Source organism: Pristiophorus japonicus, chromosome 4 (genome assembly GCF_044704955.1).
Source record: "Pristiophorus japonicus isolate sPriJap1 chromosome 4, sPriJap1.hap1, whole genome shotgun sequence".
Taxonomy (NCBI): Eukaryota; Metazoa; Chordata; class Chondrichthyes; family Pristiophoridae; genus Pristiophorus; species Pristiophorus japonicus.
The window spans coordinates 316,322,652-316,339,675 of NC_091980.1; the positions used below are offsets into that span (position 1 = coordinate 316,322,652).

General features: G+C 48.5%; 1 protein-coding gene across 1 annotated transcript in view; it reads right to left on the reverse strand.

Moving 5' to 3' along the window:
* Window positions 1-17,024, reverse strand: part of esr2a (estrogen receptor 2a) — a 315,173-nt gene that overhangs the window by 188,157 nt on the left and 109,992 nt on the right. The window contains exon 6 of the mRNA XM_070877959.1: window positions 7,852-7,990. Within this exon, the coding sequence (XP_070734060.1) occupies window positions 7,852-7,990 (139 nt within the window). The remainder of the gene's footprint in view (window positions 1-7,851; window positions 7,991-17,024) is intronic.

Consider the following 17,024-nt stretch of genomic DNA (forward strand, 5'->3'; position numbering starts at 1 on the left):
GATGCCAGGGTCTGGAGACTAATCGATGAAGGACATTGATAGGGAACATTGGGATGTTTTAAAGCTTTTCGGATTGACTATGAAAAGGTGCATTCATGGAAATATGTGGCCTGGAATCTTGAGCAAGCCTCAATTGATTCCGATGGGAGAAATGAGCATCTGGACAAAGCTCTAGGTTTCACTCAAACAATGGGGTCTGAATCAGAAAAACGTTTATCTGCGAGCCAACTACCAGACACGCCCATCACCAGTCAGAGGAAACCACATTAAATGTGTATTTCAGGGAGCAGGATACAAGATGAGGAGTCATCTTCAATCTGGCAGACTCTGCATATCTCTGGTGGTTGGATTACCGGTTGATCATGTGTGAATGTCGGCCATTCAGGAGCCCAGCAACTGACCCCACAGTCGGTGGAGGGCTTTGTGACGAACAGACTTTAAGATGGAAGGCCATGGACAGGGAAACACACAGGGAGACACTCTCTCACTCTCGAGGGCTGCGGCAGTCAGGTGTAGACAGATGGGGACCGTTCATTCCCAGCTCCAGGGCCGACAATCCACATCGGTGATGACCAGCCGGACTGGCCGATTGTATGTTTCAACCAAATCTCTCAGGGGTTTTGTCCGTGTTTTGTGGGTTTTAATAAACTAATAGTTTTGGGTTGAGCCTATACCTCTGTGTCGCGTATATTTTGTTCCTGTAAATCCCAGAGTCAGAGCTGTAATAAGGACAAGGAAAGCAAAAACCGGACAGAAATGGTGACCGCGCCAGGACTCTGAGGCTTGGAACAAAAACAGGCGCAAAGTGAGGGCAAGAAACATTAGGGAGTTCAAGGCAGTCTCAGAGAGGCTGAGGGGGGGCTGAGGGAGGCTGCGGGAGGCTGAGGGGGGGATCAGGGAGGCTGAGGGAGGGCTCATGGAGGCTGAGGGGGGCTGAGGGGGTCTCAGGGGGGCTCAGGGAGACAGTGGGGGTCTCAGGGAGGCTGAGGGGGGCTGAGGGAGGCTGGGGGGGGGCTCAGGGAGGCTGAGGGGGGCTCATGGAGGCTGAGGGGGTCTCAGGGAGGCTGAGGGGGGCTGAGGGAGGCTGGGGGGGGCTCAGGGAGGCTGAGGGGGGCTCATGGAGGCTGAGGGGGTCTCAGGGAGACTAAGGGGGTCTCAGGGGGGCTCAGGGAGACTGTGGGGGTCTCAGGCAGGCTGAGGGAGGCTGAGGGGGGGCTCAGGGAGGCTGAGGGAGGGCTCATGGAGGCTGAGGGGGGCTGATGGAGTCTCAGGGAGACTAAGGGGGTCTCAGGGGGGCTCAGGGAGACTGTGGGGGTCTCAGGCAGGCTGAGGGGGGCTGAGGGGGTCTCAGGGAGACTGAGGGGGTCTCAGGGGGTCTCAGGGAGACTGAGGGGGTCTCAGGGGGTCTCAGGGAGACTGAGGGGGTCTCAGGGGGTCTCAGGGAGACTGAGGGGGTCTCAGGGGGTCTCAGGGAGACTGAGGGGGTCTCAGGGGGGCTCAGGGAGACTGAGGGGGGTCTCAGGGAGGCTGAGGGAGACTGAGGGGGTCTCAGGGAGGCTGAGGGGTGGCTCAGGGGGGCTGAGGAAGGCTGAGGGGGTCTCAGGGAGGCTGAGGGGGTCAGTAAATATTGCCGGGGGCAAAGTAAATGGACTCTCCGCAGGGAAAGGCAGCAGAGTGGGCGGCTAGCGGTAGCTGTAGGAAGTCTCTGGAGACGAAGGTTACTTTGTACGTCTGTAATAGACATTTCTGAGCCATGGACACGAGAAATGTTACACAGGAAAAAGCGGCACACTGGACACTTCGTGGTAACCGTAAAAGGTCGGGAGTGAAGGTGATTTGGCGAATGTGCCGACACAAACAAACAGCTTCTCAGGGAAAAGGTGAGACAACTGGAGGCCAGGAAAAGGGAACTGGAAATAAGTGATAAGGACGCCGGAGAAGAGTGGCTGATAGAAGATTTAAGTGAGGAAAGGCAGGAGCAAAAAGTGACGGAGGAAATGGCGCGGAACAGTCTAGAATACTTGCAGTGTCAGGTGACCAAGTGCAAGAGGCAGCGGCAGGCTTGCTGCGAACAAAGTGAAAAAATCTACAAAGAAGCAGAGGAACAATTAACATAGAAACATAGAAAATAGGAGCAGTAGTTGGCCATTCGGCCCTTCGAGCCTGCACTGCCATTCAATATGATCATGGCTGATCCTCGTATCTCAACACCATATTCCCACTTTTTCCCCAGACCCCTTGATGTCTCTTGTGTCTAGAAATCTATCGATCTCGCTCTTAAATATATTCAGTGACTTGGCCTCCACAGCCTTCTGTGGTAGAGAATTCCACAGGTTCACCACCCTCCGAGTGAGAACATTTCTCCTCATCTCAGTCCTAAATTTCCTACCCCGTATCCTGAGACTGTGAGCCCTTGTTCTAGACTTCCCAGCCCCAGGGAAACATCCTCCCCACATCCAGTCTATCCAACCCCGTCAGAATTTTATACGTTTCAATGAGATCCCCTCTCATTCTTCTAAACTGTTTACACTGTACATTAATGATTTAGACGAGGGGATTAAATGTAGTATCTCCAAATTTGCGGATGACACTAAGTTGGGTGGCAGTGTGAGCTGCGAGGAGGATGCTATGAGGCTGCAGAGCGACTTGGATAGGTTAGGTGAGTGGGCAAATGCATGGCAGATGAAGTATAATGTGGATAAATGTGAGGTTATCCACTTTGGTGGTAAAAACAGAGAGACAGACTATTATCTGAATGGTGACAGATTAGGAAAAGGGGAGGTGCAACGAGACCTGGGTGTCATGGTACATCAGTCATTGAAGGTTGGCATGCAGGTACAGCAGGCGGTTAAGAAAGCAAATGGCATGTTGGCCTTCATAGCGAGGGGATTTGAGTACAGGGGCAGGAAGGTGTTGCTACAGTTGTACAGGGCCTTGGTGAGGCCACACCTGGAGTATTGTGTACAGTTTTGGTCTACTAACCTGAGGAAGGAAATTCTTGCTATTGAGGGAGTGCAGCGAAGGTTCACCAGACTGATTCCCGGGATGGCGGGACTGACCTATCAAGAAAGACTGGATCAACTGGGCTTGTATTCACTGGAGTTCAGAAGAATGAGAGGGGACTTCATAGAAACATTTAAAATTCTGATGGGGTTAGACAGGTTAGATGCAGGAAGAATGTTCCCAATGTTGGGGAAGTCCAGAACCAGGGGACACAGTCTAAGGATAAGGGGTAAGCCATTTAGGACCGAGATGAGGAGAAACTTCTTCACCCAGAGAGTGGTTAACCTGTGGAATTCTCTACCACAGAAAGTTGTTGAGGCCAATTCACTACATATATTCAAAAAGGAGTTAGATGAAGTCCTTACTACCAGGGGGATCAAGGGGTATGGCGAGAAAGCAGGAATGGGGTACTGAAGTTGCATGTTCAGCCATGACCTCATTGAATGGTGGTGCAGGCTCGAAGGGCTGAATGGCCTACTCCTGCACCTATTTTCTATTTTTCTATGTTTCTAAGCGAATAGGCTAAGGTTTGGCAGATGGAATACAATGTCGGAAAGTGTGAGGTCATCCACCTTGGAAAAAAAAACAGTAAAAGGGAATATTATTTGAATGGGGAGAAATTACAACATGCTGAGGTGCAGAGGGACCTGGGGGTCCTTGTGCATGAATCCCAAAAAGTTAGTTTGCAGGTGCAGCAGGTAATCAGGAAGGCGAATGGAATGTTGGCCTTCATTGCGAGAGGGATGGAGTACAAAAGCAGGGAGGTCCTGCTGCAACTGTATAGGGTATTGGTGAGGCCGCACCTGGAGTACTGCGTGCAGTTTTGGTCACCTTACTTAAGGAAGGATATACTGGCCTTGGAGGGGGTACAGAGACGATTCACTAGGCTGATTCCGGAGATGAGGTGGTTACCTTATGATGATAGATTGAGTAGACTGGGTCTTTACTCGTTGGAGTTCAGAAGGATGAGGGGTAATCTTATAGAAACATTTAAAATAATGAAAGGGATAGACAAGATCGAGGCAGAGAGGTTGTTTCCACTGGTCGGGGAGACTAGAACTAGGGGGCACAGCCTCAAAATATGGGGGAGCCAATTTAAAACCGAGTTGAGAAGGAATTTCTTCTCCCAGAGGGTTGTGAATCTGTGGAATTCTCTGCCCAAGGAAGCAGTTGAGGCTAGTTCATTGAATGTAATCAAATCACAGATAGATAGATTTTTAACCAATAAGGGAATTAAGGGTTACGGGGAGCGGGCGGGTAAGTGGAACTGAGTCCACGGCCAGATCAGCCATGATCTTGTTGAATGGCGGAGCAGGCTCGAGGGGCTAGATGGCCTACTCCTGTTTCTAATTCTTATGATCTTATTACCCCTTATCCTATGTGTTTTAATTTTGCACACTAACCTCTTACGTGGGACTTCATCAAAGGCCTTCTGAAAATCCAAATACACTACATCCACTGGTTCTCCCTTGTCTATTCTATCAGTTACATCCTCAAAAAACTCCAGTCAAACATGATTTTCCTTTCATAAATCCATGTTGACTTTGTCTAATCCTGTTGCTATTATCTAAGTGTGCCATTATCACATCCTTTATAATAGACGCTAGCATTTTCCCTGCTCCTGATGTCAGGCTAACCAGTCTGCAGTTCCCTGTTTTCTCTCTCCCTCCTTTTTTAAATAGTAGAATTACATTTGCCATCCTCCAATCTGCAGGAACTGTTCCATATGCTATAGAATTTTGGAAGATAACAACCAATGCATCTACTATTTCCATGGCTACCTCTTTTAGTACTCTGGGATGCAGATTAAGGAATATAAAACCAGCGTAGAAAGTAGCTCGGAATGAGGGTACTGAGGGGGCAGACCACGGGCCTTGTAAAGAAAGGATCTGTCAGTTAACCTCAGAGCTAAGCGGGCCAAAGGGATGGTTTGTCTCCTGGCACCTGGAGAAGTTGGGGAAGACTGGGATCTAGAGGGAAAGGAATCAGACGAGGGGGAGAGGGAGAGGGGAGGGGGGGAAAGAGGAGGGGGGTAGTGGGGAGAGGGGGAGAGGGGTGGGGGAGAGGGGTGGGGGAGAGGGGAAGTGGGGGAGAGGGAGAGGAGGGGAGGGCGAGTGGGGCAGAGGGAGAGGAGGGGAGGGAGAGGAGTGGGGGAGAGGGAGAGCAGGGGAGGGCGAGTGGGGGAGTGGGGCAGAGGGAGAGGAGGGGAGGGAGAGGAGTGGGGGAGAGGGAGAGCAGGGGAGGGCGAGTGGGGGAGTGGGGCAGAGGGAGAGGAGGGGAGGGAGAGGAGTGGGGGAGAGGGAGAGGAGGGGAGGGAGAGGAGAGGGGGAATGGGGGAGAGGGAGAGGAGGGGAGAGACAGGAGAGGGGGTGAACGTTGACCAGAGCTATCCCCATTCTTTGATCACTCTCTGGCCAAGATTGATTTTCAGCTTTTTAAACTTTTCATTTTTCTTTCCACTGTTAACGGAAATGTTTAAAGTGATCAGATAGTTTTTCTAAATCTCTTGAGCTCTCATTTGTCAGGTTTTGCGTTGTTAGCTTAACATGTGTGAGTAGTTACCCACTCGATCCTGGCTAGCTGCTCTCCCGCAATACTTAGACACAGATCAGATTACAGCTCGCTGACACGAGTCTGGATTTAACTAACAGCATCTCCGCTTCCATTCTGAGCGCACCCCCTCAGCCACAATCTCCCAACTTTCCCACTGCCCCTCTCCTGATAGAGAACCGCCACGCAAAGGGTCGTGGACACCGAGAACGCTCTCCCCCAAAAGGCTGTGGATGCTGGGGGCCAATTGTAATTGAAGGCTGAGATCGAGCGATTTTTGTTGGGTAACAAGGACAAGAACATAAGAATTAGGGGTAGGAGTCGCTCATTCGGCCCCTCGAGCCTGCTCCGCCATTCAATAAGATCATGGCTGATCATTGACCTCAACTCCACTTTCCCGCCCGATCTCCATATGTCTTGACCCCTAGTCTCCAAAATTCTATCGTTCTCCGCCTTGAATATACTCAACGACTGAGCCTCCACAGCCCTCTGGGGCAGAGAATTCCAAAGATTCACCACCCTCTGAGTGAAGAAATTCCTCCTCATCTCAGTCCTAAATGGCCGACCCCTTATCCGGAGACTGTGACCCCTGGTTCGAGACTCTCCAGCCCGGGGGAAACGTCCTCCCTGCATCTACTCTGTCAATCCCTCTAAGATACGGAGTAAAGGTGGTTAAATAATGATGGGGCACAGATCAGACAGGATCTATCTGAATGGCAGAACAGGTTGGAGGGGTTGAATGGCCTGCTCCTATTCCGAGGTGTTTCGATGTTAAAGACGCCTGAGCTGACAGCTAACCTGGAGAATGAGGGCAAGCAGGAACGGCGTCTCGAGCCCAGTGTCCTCGATGACACGTTAAATCTCTCGCCTGGTCCTTCGGTTGAGATCAGGTGACTCGGAAGAGATTGAGGTTCATGCCTGAGGACCTTGTCGGGATGTGTACCTCAGCATTACAATGGGTACTGCACTGTCGGAGGGGCAGTACTGAGGGAGCGCTGCACTGTCGGAGGGGCAGTACTGAGGGTGTGCCGCACTGTCGGAGGGGCAATACTGAGGGAGTGCCGCACTGTCGGAGGGGCAGTACTGAGGGCGTGCCGCACTGTCGGAGGGGCAGTACTGAGGGAGTGCTGCACTGTCGGAGGGGCAGTACTGAGGGAGTGCTGCACTGTTGGAGGGGCAGTACTGAGGGAACGCTGCGCTGTCGGAGGGGCAGTACTGAGGGAGTGCTGCACTGTCGGAGGGGCAGTACTGAGGGAGTGCCGCACTGTCGGAGGGGCAGTACTGAGGGCGTGCCGCACTGTCGGAGGGGCAGTACTGAGGGAGTGCTGCACTGTTGGAGGGGCAGTACTGAGGGAGTGCTGCGCTGTCGGAGGGGCAGTACTGAGGGAGTGCTGCGCTGTCAGAGGGGCAGTACTGAGGGCGTGCCGCACTGTCGGAGGGGCAGTACTGAGGGAATGCTGCGCTGTCGGAGGGGCAGTACTGAGGGCGTGCTGCACTGTCGGAGGAGCAAGACTGAGGGAATGCCGCACTGTCGGAGGGGCAGTACTGAGGTAGTGCTGCACTGTCGGAGGGGCAGTACTGAGGGAGTGCCGCACTGTTGGAAGGGACAGTACTGAGGTAGTGCTGCACTGTCGGAGGGGCAGTACTGAGGGAGTGCTGCACTGTCGGAGGGGCAGTACTGAGAGAGTGCTGCACTGTCGGAGGGGCAGTACTGAGGGAGTGCTGCACTGTCGGAGGTGCCGTCTTTCGGATGAGGCAAAAAATCCGAGGCCCCATCTGCTCTCTCAGGTGGATGTAAAAGATCCCATGGCATTATTTTGAAGAAGAGCAGGGGAGTTCTATCCAGTGTCATGGCTAATATTTAATCCTCAAACAACATCACTAAAACAGATTATCTGGTCAGTACCTGGTGCTGTTTGTGGGAGCTTGCTGTGCGCAATTTGACTGCTGCATTTCCCACATTACAAGTGACTACACTTCCAAAGTACGTCATTGGCTGTAAAGCGATTTGGGACGTCCCGAGGTGGTGAAAGGCGCTATATAAATGCAAGTCTTTCTTCCGCCCTTGCCCACACCGCTCTGCGCTCTCACTCTGAGCCGCAGCACCGGGAGGCGAAGCCCCTCGCTGAAGCAGGTAGGCGAACGAGGAATGGAGGGGACTGAGGGGATTGTTAGGGTCGAGTGCGCTCGGTTTAGTACGCATCCAAACAGAGAGTTCCCAGGGCACAGTGAGTCCAGCTGCGAGGCCCAGTGACCCCTGTGGGACAGCAGAAAGTGGGCGCGATATTTCCCCCTCACCTGTCCAGAATGAGGTCCGGGGCGAACAGCAGCTTGCCAGGATATTCGATCGATCTCCACATCAGGCCCACCATTAAAACCTCCAACCAGCAACACTCCAGCAGCTGCACCTGGTCGTGGAGATCCAGTTCAACAAAACCTGGAGAGAACAAGACAACATCAGACAGAGCAGCCCGTTTGATTGGCCCCCCATCCACCACCTTCACCATTCACTCCCTCCACCACCGGCGCCCCCTGGCTGCAGTGTGCACCATCTACAAGATGCACTGCAGCAACTCGCCAAGGCTTCTTCGGCAGCACCTCCCAAACCCGCGACCTCTACCACCTAGAAGGACAAGGGCAGCAGGCGCATGGGAACACCACCACCTCCACGTTCCCCTCCCAGTCACACACCATCCCGACTTGGAAATATATCGGCCGTTCCTTCATCGTCGCTGGGTCACAATCCGGGAACTCCCTCCCTAACAGCACTGTGGGAGCACCTTCACCACACGGACTGCAGCGGTTCAAGAATATAAGAACATAAGAAATAGGAGCAGGAGTAGGCCATTCGGCCCCTCGAGCCTGCTCCGCCATTTAATAAGAGCGTGGCTGACCTGATCATGGACTCAGCTCCACTTCCCTGCCCGCTCCCCATAATCATTTACTCCCTTATCGCTCAAAAATCTGTCTATCTCTGCCTTAAATATATTCAATGACCCAGCCTCCACAGCTCTCTGGGGCAGAGAATTCCACAGATTTACAACCCTCTGAGAGAAGAAATTCCTCCTCATTTCAGTTTTAAATGGGCAGCCCCTTATTCTGAGACAATGTCCCCTAGTTTTAGGTTCCCTATGAGTGGAAATATCCTCTCTGCATCCCTCATTATCTTATATGTTTCGATAAGATCACCTCTCATTCTTCTGAACTCCAATGTGTATAGGCCCAACCTTTCCTCATATGACAACCCCTTCATCTCCGGAATCAACCTAGTGAACCTTCTCTAAACAGCCTCCAATGCAAGTATATCCTTCCTTAAATACGGAGACCAAAACTGTTCGCAGTACTCTAGGTGTGGACTCACCAATACCCTGTACAGTTGTAGCAGGACTTCTCTGCTTTTATACTCTATCCCCCTTGCAATAAAGGTCAACATTCAATTAGCCTTCCTGATCACTTGCTGTACCTGCATACTAACTTTTTGTGTTTCATGCACAAGGACCCCCAGGTCCCTCTGTACTGCAGCACTTTGTAATCTTTCTCCATTTAAATTGTAATTTGTTTTTCTCTTATTCCTACCAAAGTGGATAACCTCACATTTTCCCACATTATACTCCATCTGTCCAATTTTTGCCCACTCACTTAGCCTGTCTATATCCCTTTGCAGATTTGTTGTGTCCTCCTCACAATTTGCTTTCCCACCCATCTTTGTATCATCAGAAAACTTGACTACATTACACTCGGTCCCTTCATCCAAGTCATTAATGTAGATTGTAAATAGTTGAGGCCCCAGCACCGATCCCTGCGGCACCCCACTAGTCACTGTTTACCAACCGGAAAATGACCCATTTATCCCGACTATCTGTTTTCTATTAGTTAGATAATCCTCTATCCATGCTAATATATTACCCCCAACCCCGTGAACTTTTATCTTGTGCAGTAACCTTTTATGTGGCATCTTATTGAATGCCTTTTGGAAATCAAAATACACCACATCCACTGGTTCCCCCTTATCCACCCTGCTCAATACATCCTCAAAGAACTCCAGCAAATTTGTCAAACATGATTTCCCTTTCATAAAACCATGCTGACTCTGCTTGATTGAATTATGCTTTTCCAAATGTCCTGCTACTGCTTCCTTAATAATGGACTCCAGCATTTTCCCAACAACAGATGTTAGACTAACTGGTCTATAGTTTCCTGCTTTTTGTCTGCCTCCTTTTTTAAATAGGGGCCTTACATTTGCGGTTTTCCAAACTGCTGGGACCTCCCCAGAATCCAGGGAATTTTGGTAAATTACAACCAATGCATCCACTATCTCTGCAGCCACTTCTTTTAAGACCCTAAGATGCAAGCCATCAGATCCAGGGGACTTGTCCGCCTTTAGTCCCATTATTTTACCGAGTACTACTTCTCTAGTGATAGTGATTGTATTAAGTTCCTCCCTCCCTATAGTCCCTTGATTATCCACTATTGGGATGTTTTTAATGTCTTCTACCGTGAAGACCAATACAAAATATTTGTTCAAAATCGCTGCCATTTCCCTGTTCCCCATTATTAATTCCCCAGTCTCATCCTCCAGGGGACCAACATTTACTTTAGCCACTCTTTTCCTTTTTATGAACTTGTAGAAACTCTTATTATCTGTTTTTATATTTCATGCTCGTTTACTTTCATAATCGATCTTCCCTCTCTATTATTTTTTTAGTTGTTCTTTGCTGGCTTTTAAAAATGTCCCAATCCATGGCCTCCCACTAGTCTTGGCCACATTGTATGCTTTTGTTTTCAATTCAACCATCCCTTATTTCCTTAGTTAGCCACGGATGGTTATCACTTCTTTTACAGTCTTTCCTTCTCATTGGGATATATTTTTGTTGCGAATTATGAAATAACTCCTTAAATGTCTGCCACTGTTCATCAACTGTCCCATACTTTAATCTATTATCCCAGTCCACTTTAGCCAACTCTGCCTTCATACCTTTGTAGTCTCCTTTATTTAAGCTGAAGACACTGGTTTGAGATCCAACTTTCTCAACCTTCAACTGAATTTGGAATTCAACCATGCTATGATCACTCATTCCTAGAGGATCCTTTACTAGGAGATCATTTATTAATCCTGTCTCATTACACAGTACCAGGTCTAAGATAGCCTGCTCCCTGGTTGGTTCCGCAACGTACTGTTCAAGGAAACTATCCCGGATACACTCTGTGAACTCCTCCTCAAGGCTACCCTGGCCAATTTACTTTGTCCAATCAATATGAAGGTTAAAATTGCCCATGATTATTGCCGTTCCTTTATTACAAGCCTCCATTATTTCTTGATCTATTCTCTGTCCAACAGTGTAGCTACTGTTAGAGGCCTATAGACTACGCCCACCAGCGACTTTTCCCCTTATTATTACTTATCTCCACCCAAACTGACTCAACATCTTGATCCTCTGAGCCAATATTGTTTCTCACTAACGCACTGATCTCATCCTTGATCAACAGTACTACCCCATCTCCTTTACCTTTCTGTCTGTCCTTCCGAATTGTCAAATACCCCATAATATTTAGTTCCCAGCCTTGGTCACTTTGCAACCACGAATCTGTAATGGCTATCAGATCAAACCCATTTGTATCTATATGTGCCATTAACTCCTCTATTTTGTTATAAATGCTGCGTGCATTATAAAGAGCTTTAAATTTGTTTTTTTATCATTTTTTCCTGCTTTGACCCCACTTTCTGATTCACCTTTATGTTTATACATTCTGTTCCTTCCTGGCACGCTCTGGTTTTTATTTCCCCCAGTGCTACCCTGCTCTATTGCCTTCTCCTTATTCTTGAACTTTTAAAATTTCCGCTCACCTGGATCCTCTCCCCACCTCCCGCCCTGCCACTAGTTCAAAGCCCTCTCTACAGCCCGAGTTATTTGACTCGCCAGGACCCTAGTCCCAGCACGGTCTAAGTGGAGCCCGGCCAAGCTCCCTCTTACCCCAGTACAGGTCCCAGCGTCCCACGATCCAAAGCCCATTTCTCCCACACCAGTCTTTGAGCCACGTGTTTAACTCTCTGATCTTATTGACCCTATGCAAATCTGCTCGTGGCTCAGGTAGTAATCCAGAGATTATTACCTTTGTGGTTCTGCTTTTTAATTTAGTCCCTAGCTGTGCTCATAATCCATCAACACAACCTCTTCCTTAGTCGTTGGTACCCACATGGACCGTGACAACTGGATCTTCCCCCTCCCACTCCAAGTTCCTCTCCAGCCCAGAGGAGATGTCCTTAACCCTGGCACCGGGCAGGCAACACAGCCTTCGGGACTCACGCTCCCGGCTGCAGAGAACTGTATCTATCCCCCTAACTATACTGTCTCCTACCACTACAACATTTCTTTTTACTCCCCCCACTTGACTGGCCCCCTGTACCATGGTGCTGTGGTCAGTTTGATCATCCTCCCTGCAGTCCCTGCTCTCGTCCACACGGGGAGTAAGAGCCTCGAACCTGTTAGACAAGAGCAAGGGCTGAGGCTCCTCCATCACTCCATCCTGAGTCCCCATACCTTCCTCACTCGTAGTCACACCCTCCTGTCGCTGACTATGGACCAAATTTGAATTAATTACTCTAATTGGTGTGACTAGTTCCTGGATCGCGGCGTCCAGGTAACTCTCCCTCTCCCTGATGTATCGCAGTGTCTGAAGCTCGGACTCCAGCTCATCAATACTGAGCCGAAGTTTCTCGAGCTGCAAACACTTGCTGCAGATGTGGATCACTGTGGCCCTCAGTGGTGTCCTCCAGCTCCCACATGTTGCAGCACTGACACATCACCTGCCCTGCCATCTCTAATGCATTTAGTTAATTAAGTTTTCAAGTTTTGTTTTTAATCCTAGCTCTTAATTCAAACCGGCTCACCCCCAACAAAGAATGTTGGCAAGTAAAATCAGAGGAAACCCAAAGATGTTTCATAAATACATTAAGAGCAAGAGGATGGGGCCTATTAACGACCATAAAATAAAACTGTGTGTAGAGGCAGAAAACGTGAGTATGGTTCTTAATAAATACTTTGCAACCGTTTTCACAAAAGACAGGGCGATGCAGACTTTGCAATGAGGGAGGAGGGCTGTGAAATATTAGACGAGGTAAACATAGTGAGAGAGGAAGTATAAAGGGGGTTAGCAGCTTTGAAAGTGGATAAATACCCAGGCCCGGATGAAACGTATCCCAGGCTGTTAAGAGAAGCAAAAGAGGAAATAGCAGAGGCTCTGACCATCATTTTAAATCCTCTCTGGCTACATAAAAACATATAAACATAGAAAATAGTTGCAGGAGTAGGCCATTCGACCCTTCGAGCCTGCACCACCATTCAATAAGATCATGGCTGGTCATTCACCTCAGTACCCCTTTCCCACTTTCTCTCCATACCGCTTGATCCCTTTAGCTATAAGGGCCACATCTAACTCCCTCTTGAATATATCCAATGAACTGGCATCAACGGCTCTCTGCGGCAGGGAATTCCGCAGATTAACAACTCCCTGAGTGAAGAAGTTTCTCCTCATCTCAGTCCTAAATGGCCTACCCCTTCTCCAAAGACTGTGTCCCCTGGTTCTGGACTTCCCCAACATCGGGAACATTCTTCCCGCATCGAACCTGTCCCGTCCCGTCAGAATCTTATACGTTTCTATGAGATCCCCTCTCATCCTTCTAAACTCCAGTGAATACAGGCCCAGTTGATCCAGTCTCTCCTCACATGTCAGTCCAGCCATCCCGGGAATCAGTCTGGTGAACCTTCGCTGCACTCCCTCAATAGCAAGAACGTCCTTCCTCAGATTAGGAGACCAAAACCGAACACAATATTCCAGGTGAGGCCTCACCAATGCCCTGTACAACTGCAGTAAGACCTCCCTGCTCCTATATTCAAATCTCCTAGCTATGAAGGCCAACATACCATTTGCCTTCTTCACTGCCTGCTGTACCTGCATGCCAACTTTCAATGACTGATGAACCATGACACCCAGGTCTCGTTGCACCTCCCCTTTTCCTAATCTGCCGTCATTCAGATAATATTCTGCCTTTGTGTTTTTTCCACCAAAGTGGATAACCTCACATTTATCCACATTATACTGCATCTGCCATGCATTTGCCCACTCTCCTAACCTATCCAAATCACCCTACAGCCTCTTAGCATCTTCCTCACAGTTCACATTGCCACCCAGCTTAGTGTCATCCGCAAACTTAGATATTACCCTCAATTCCTCATCCAAATCATTAATGTATATTGTGAAAAGCTGGGGTCCCAGCACTGAGCCCTGCGGTACTCCACTAGTTACTGCCTCCCATTCCGAAAAGGACCCATTTATCCCGACTCTCTGCTTCCTGTCTGCCAATCAATTCTCTATCCACGTCAGTACATTACCCCCAATACCATGTGCCTTGATCTTGTACATCAATCTCTTATGTGGTACCTTGTCAAAGGCCTTTTGAAAGTCCAAATACATCACATCCACTGGTTCTCCCTTGTCCACTCTACGAGTTACATCCTCAAAAACTTCCAGAAGATTGGTCAAGCATGATTTCCCTTTCATAAATCCATGCTGACTTAGACCGATCTTGTCACCGCTTTCCGAATGCGCTGCTTTTTCATCCTTAATAATAGATTCCAATATTTTCCCCACTGCTGATGTCAGGCTAACCGATCTATAGTCACCCGCTTTCTCTCTCCCTTCTTTTTTAAAAAGTGGGGTTACATTAACTACCCTCCAGTCCATAGGAACTGATCCAGAGTCGATAGACTGTTGGAAAATGATCACCAATGCATCCACTATTTCTAGGGCCACCTCCTTAAGTACTCTGGGATGCAGACAATCAGGCCCCGGGGATTTATCGGCCTTCAATCCCATCAATTTCCCCACCACAATATCCCGCCTAATAAGGATATCCTTCAGTTCCTCCTTCTCACTAGACCCTCGGTCCCCTAGTATATCCGGAAGGTTATTTGTGTCTTCCTTCGTGAAGACAGAACCAAAGTATTTGTTCAATTGGTCTGTCATTTCTTTGTTCCCCATTATAAATTCACCTGATTCTGACTGCAAGGGACCTACGTGTGTCTTCACTAATCTTTTTCTCTTCACATATCTATAGAAGCTTTTGCAGTCAGTTTTTATGTTCCCGGCAAGCTTCTTCTCGTACTCTATTTTCCCCCTCCTAATTAAACCTTTTGACCTCCTCTGCTGAATTCTAAATTTCTCCCAGTCCTCAGGGTTGCTACTTTATCTAGCCAATTTATATGCATTTCCTTGGATCTAACACTATCCTTAATTTCCCTTGTTAGCCACGGTTGAGCCACCTTTCCTGTTTTATTTTTACTCCAGACAGGGATGTACAACTGTTGAAGGTCATCCATGTGATCCTTAAATGTTTGCCATTGCCTATCCACCATCAACCCTTTAAGTACCATTTGCCAGTCTATTCTAGCCAATTCACGCCGCATGCCATCGAAGTTAGCTTTCCTTAAGTTTAGGAATTAGTTTCTGAATTAACTGTGTCACTCTCCATCTTAATAAAGAATTCTACCATATTATGGTCACTCTTCCCCAAGGGGCCTCGCACAACAAGATTGCTAATTAGTCCTTTCTCATTACACATCACCCAGTCTAGGATGGCCAGCTCTCTAGTCGGTTCCTCGACATATTGGTCAAGAAAACCATCGCTAATACACTCCAGGAAATCCTCCTCTACCGCATTGCTACCAGTTTGGTTAGCCCAATCAATATGTAAGTTAAAGTCGCCCATGATAACTGCTGTACCTTTATTGCACACATCTCTAATTTCTTGTTTGATGCTGTCCCCAACCTCACTACTACTGTTTGGTGGTCTCTACACAAGTCCCACTAGCGTTTTCTGCCCTTTGGTATTCCACAGCTCCACCCATACCGATTCCACATCATCCAGGCTAATGTCCCTCTTTACGATTGCATTGATTTCCTCTTTAACCAGCAACGCCACCCCGCCTCCTTTTCCTCTCTGCCTATCCTTCCTAAATGTTGAATACCCCTGGATGTTGAGTTCCCAGCCTTGGTCACCCTGGAGCCATGTCTCCGTGATGCCAATTACATCATATCCATTAACTGCTGTCTGTGCAGTTAATTTGTCCACCTTATTCCGAATACTCCTCGCATTGAGGCACAGAGCCTTCAGGCTTGTCTTTTTAACACACCTTGCCCCTTTAGAATTTTGCTGTAATGTGGCCCTTTTTGTTTTTTGCCTTGGGTTTCTCTGCCCTCCACTTTTACTATTCTCCTTTCTATCTTTTGCCTCTGTCTCCCTTTTGTTTCCCTCTGTCTCCCTGCATAGGTTCCCATCCCCCTGCCATATTAGTTGAACTCCTCCCCAACAGCACTAGCAAACACTCCCCCGAGGACATTGGTTCCGGTCCTGCCCAGGTGCAGACCGTCTGGTTTGTACTGGTCCCACCTCCCCCAGAACTGGTTCCAATGCCCCAGAAATTTGAATCGCTCCCTTCTGCATCACTCCTCAAGCCACGTATTCATCTGAGCTATCCTGCGATTCCTACTCTGACTAGCACGTGGCACTGGTAGCAATCCTGAGATTACTACTTTTGAGGTCCTACTTTTTAATTTAGTTCCTAGCTCCCTAAATTCGTCTACAGGTGTGGTGCCAGAGGACTGGAGGACTGTTAATGTAGTACCTTTGTTTAAAAAGGGAGGAAGGGATAGACCGAGTAATTACTGGCCAGTCAGCCTAACCTCAGTGGTGGTAACATTATTGGAAAAAATCCTGAGGGACAGGATAAATCTTCATTTGGGAAGACATGGATTAATTAAGGACAGTTCGCATGGATTTGTTAAGGGAAGGTCGTGTCTGACTAACTTGATTGAATTTTTTGAGGAGGTAACCAGGAGGGTCGATGAGGGCAGTGTGTACAATGTAGTGTATATGGACTTTAGCAAACCTTTTGATAAGGTCCCACATGGCAGACTGGTCATGAAAGTAAAAGCCCATGGGATCCAGGGCAAAGTGGCAAGTTGGATCCAAAATTTTTTCAGAGGCAGGAAGCAAAGGATAATGGTTGATGGGTGATTTTGTGACTGGAAGGATGTATCCAGTGGGGTTCCGCAAGGCTCAGTGCTGGGTCCCTTGCTTTTTGTGGTATATATCAACAACTTGGACTTAAATGTTGCGGGTATGATTCAGAAATTTGCATTAAAATCGGCTGTGTGGTTGATAATGAAGAAGAAAGCTGTAGACTGCAGGAAGATATCAATGTACTGGTCAGGTGGGCAGAACAGTGGCAAATGGAATTCAATCTGGAGAAGTGTGAGGTAATGCATTTAGGGAGGGCTAACAAGGCAAGGGAATACACATTAAATGGTAGGACACTGAGAAGTGTAGAGGAACAAAGGGACCTTGGAGTGCAGGTCCACAGATCCCTGAAGGTAGCAGGCCAGGTAGATAAGATGGTTAACAAGGCACATGG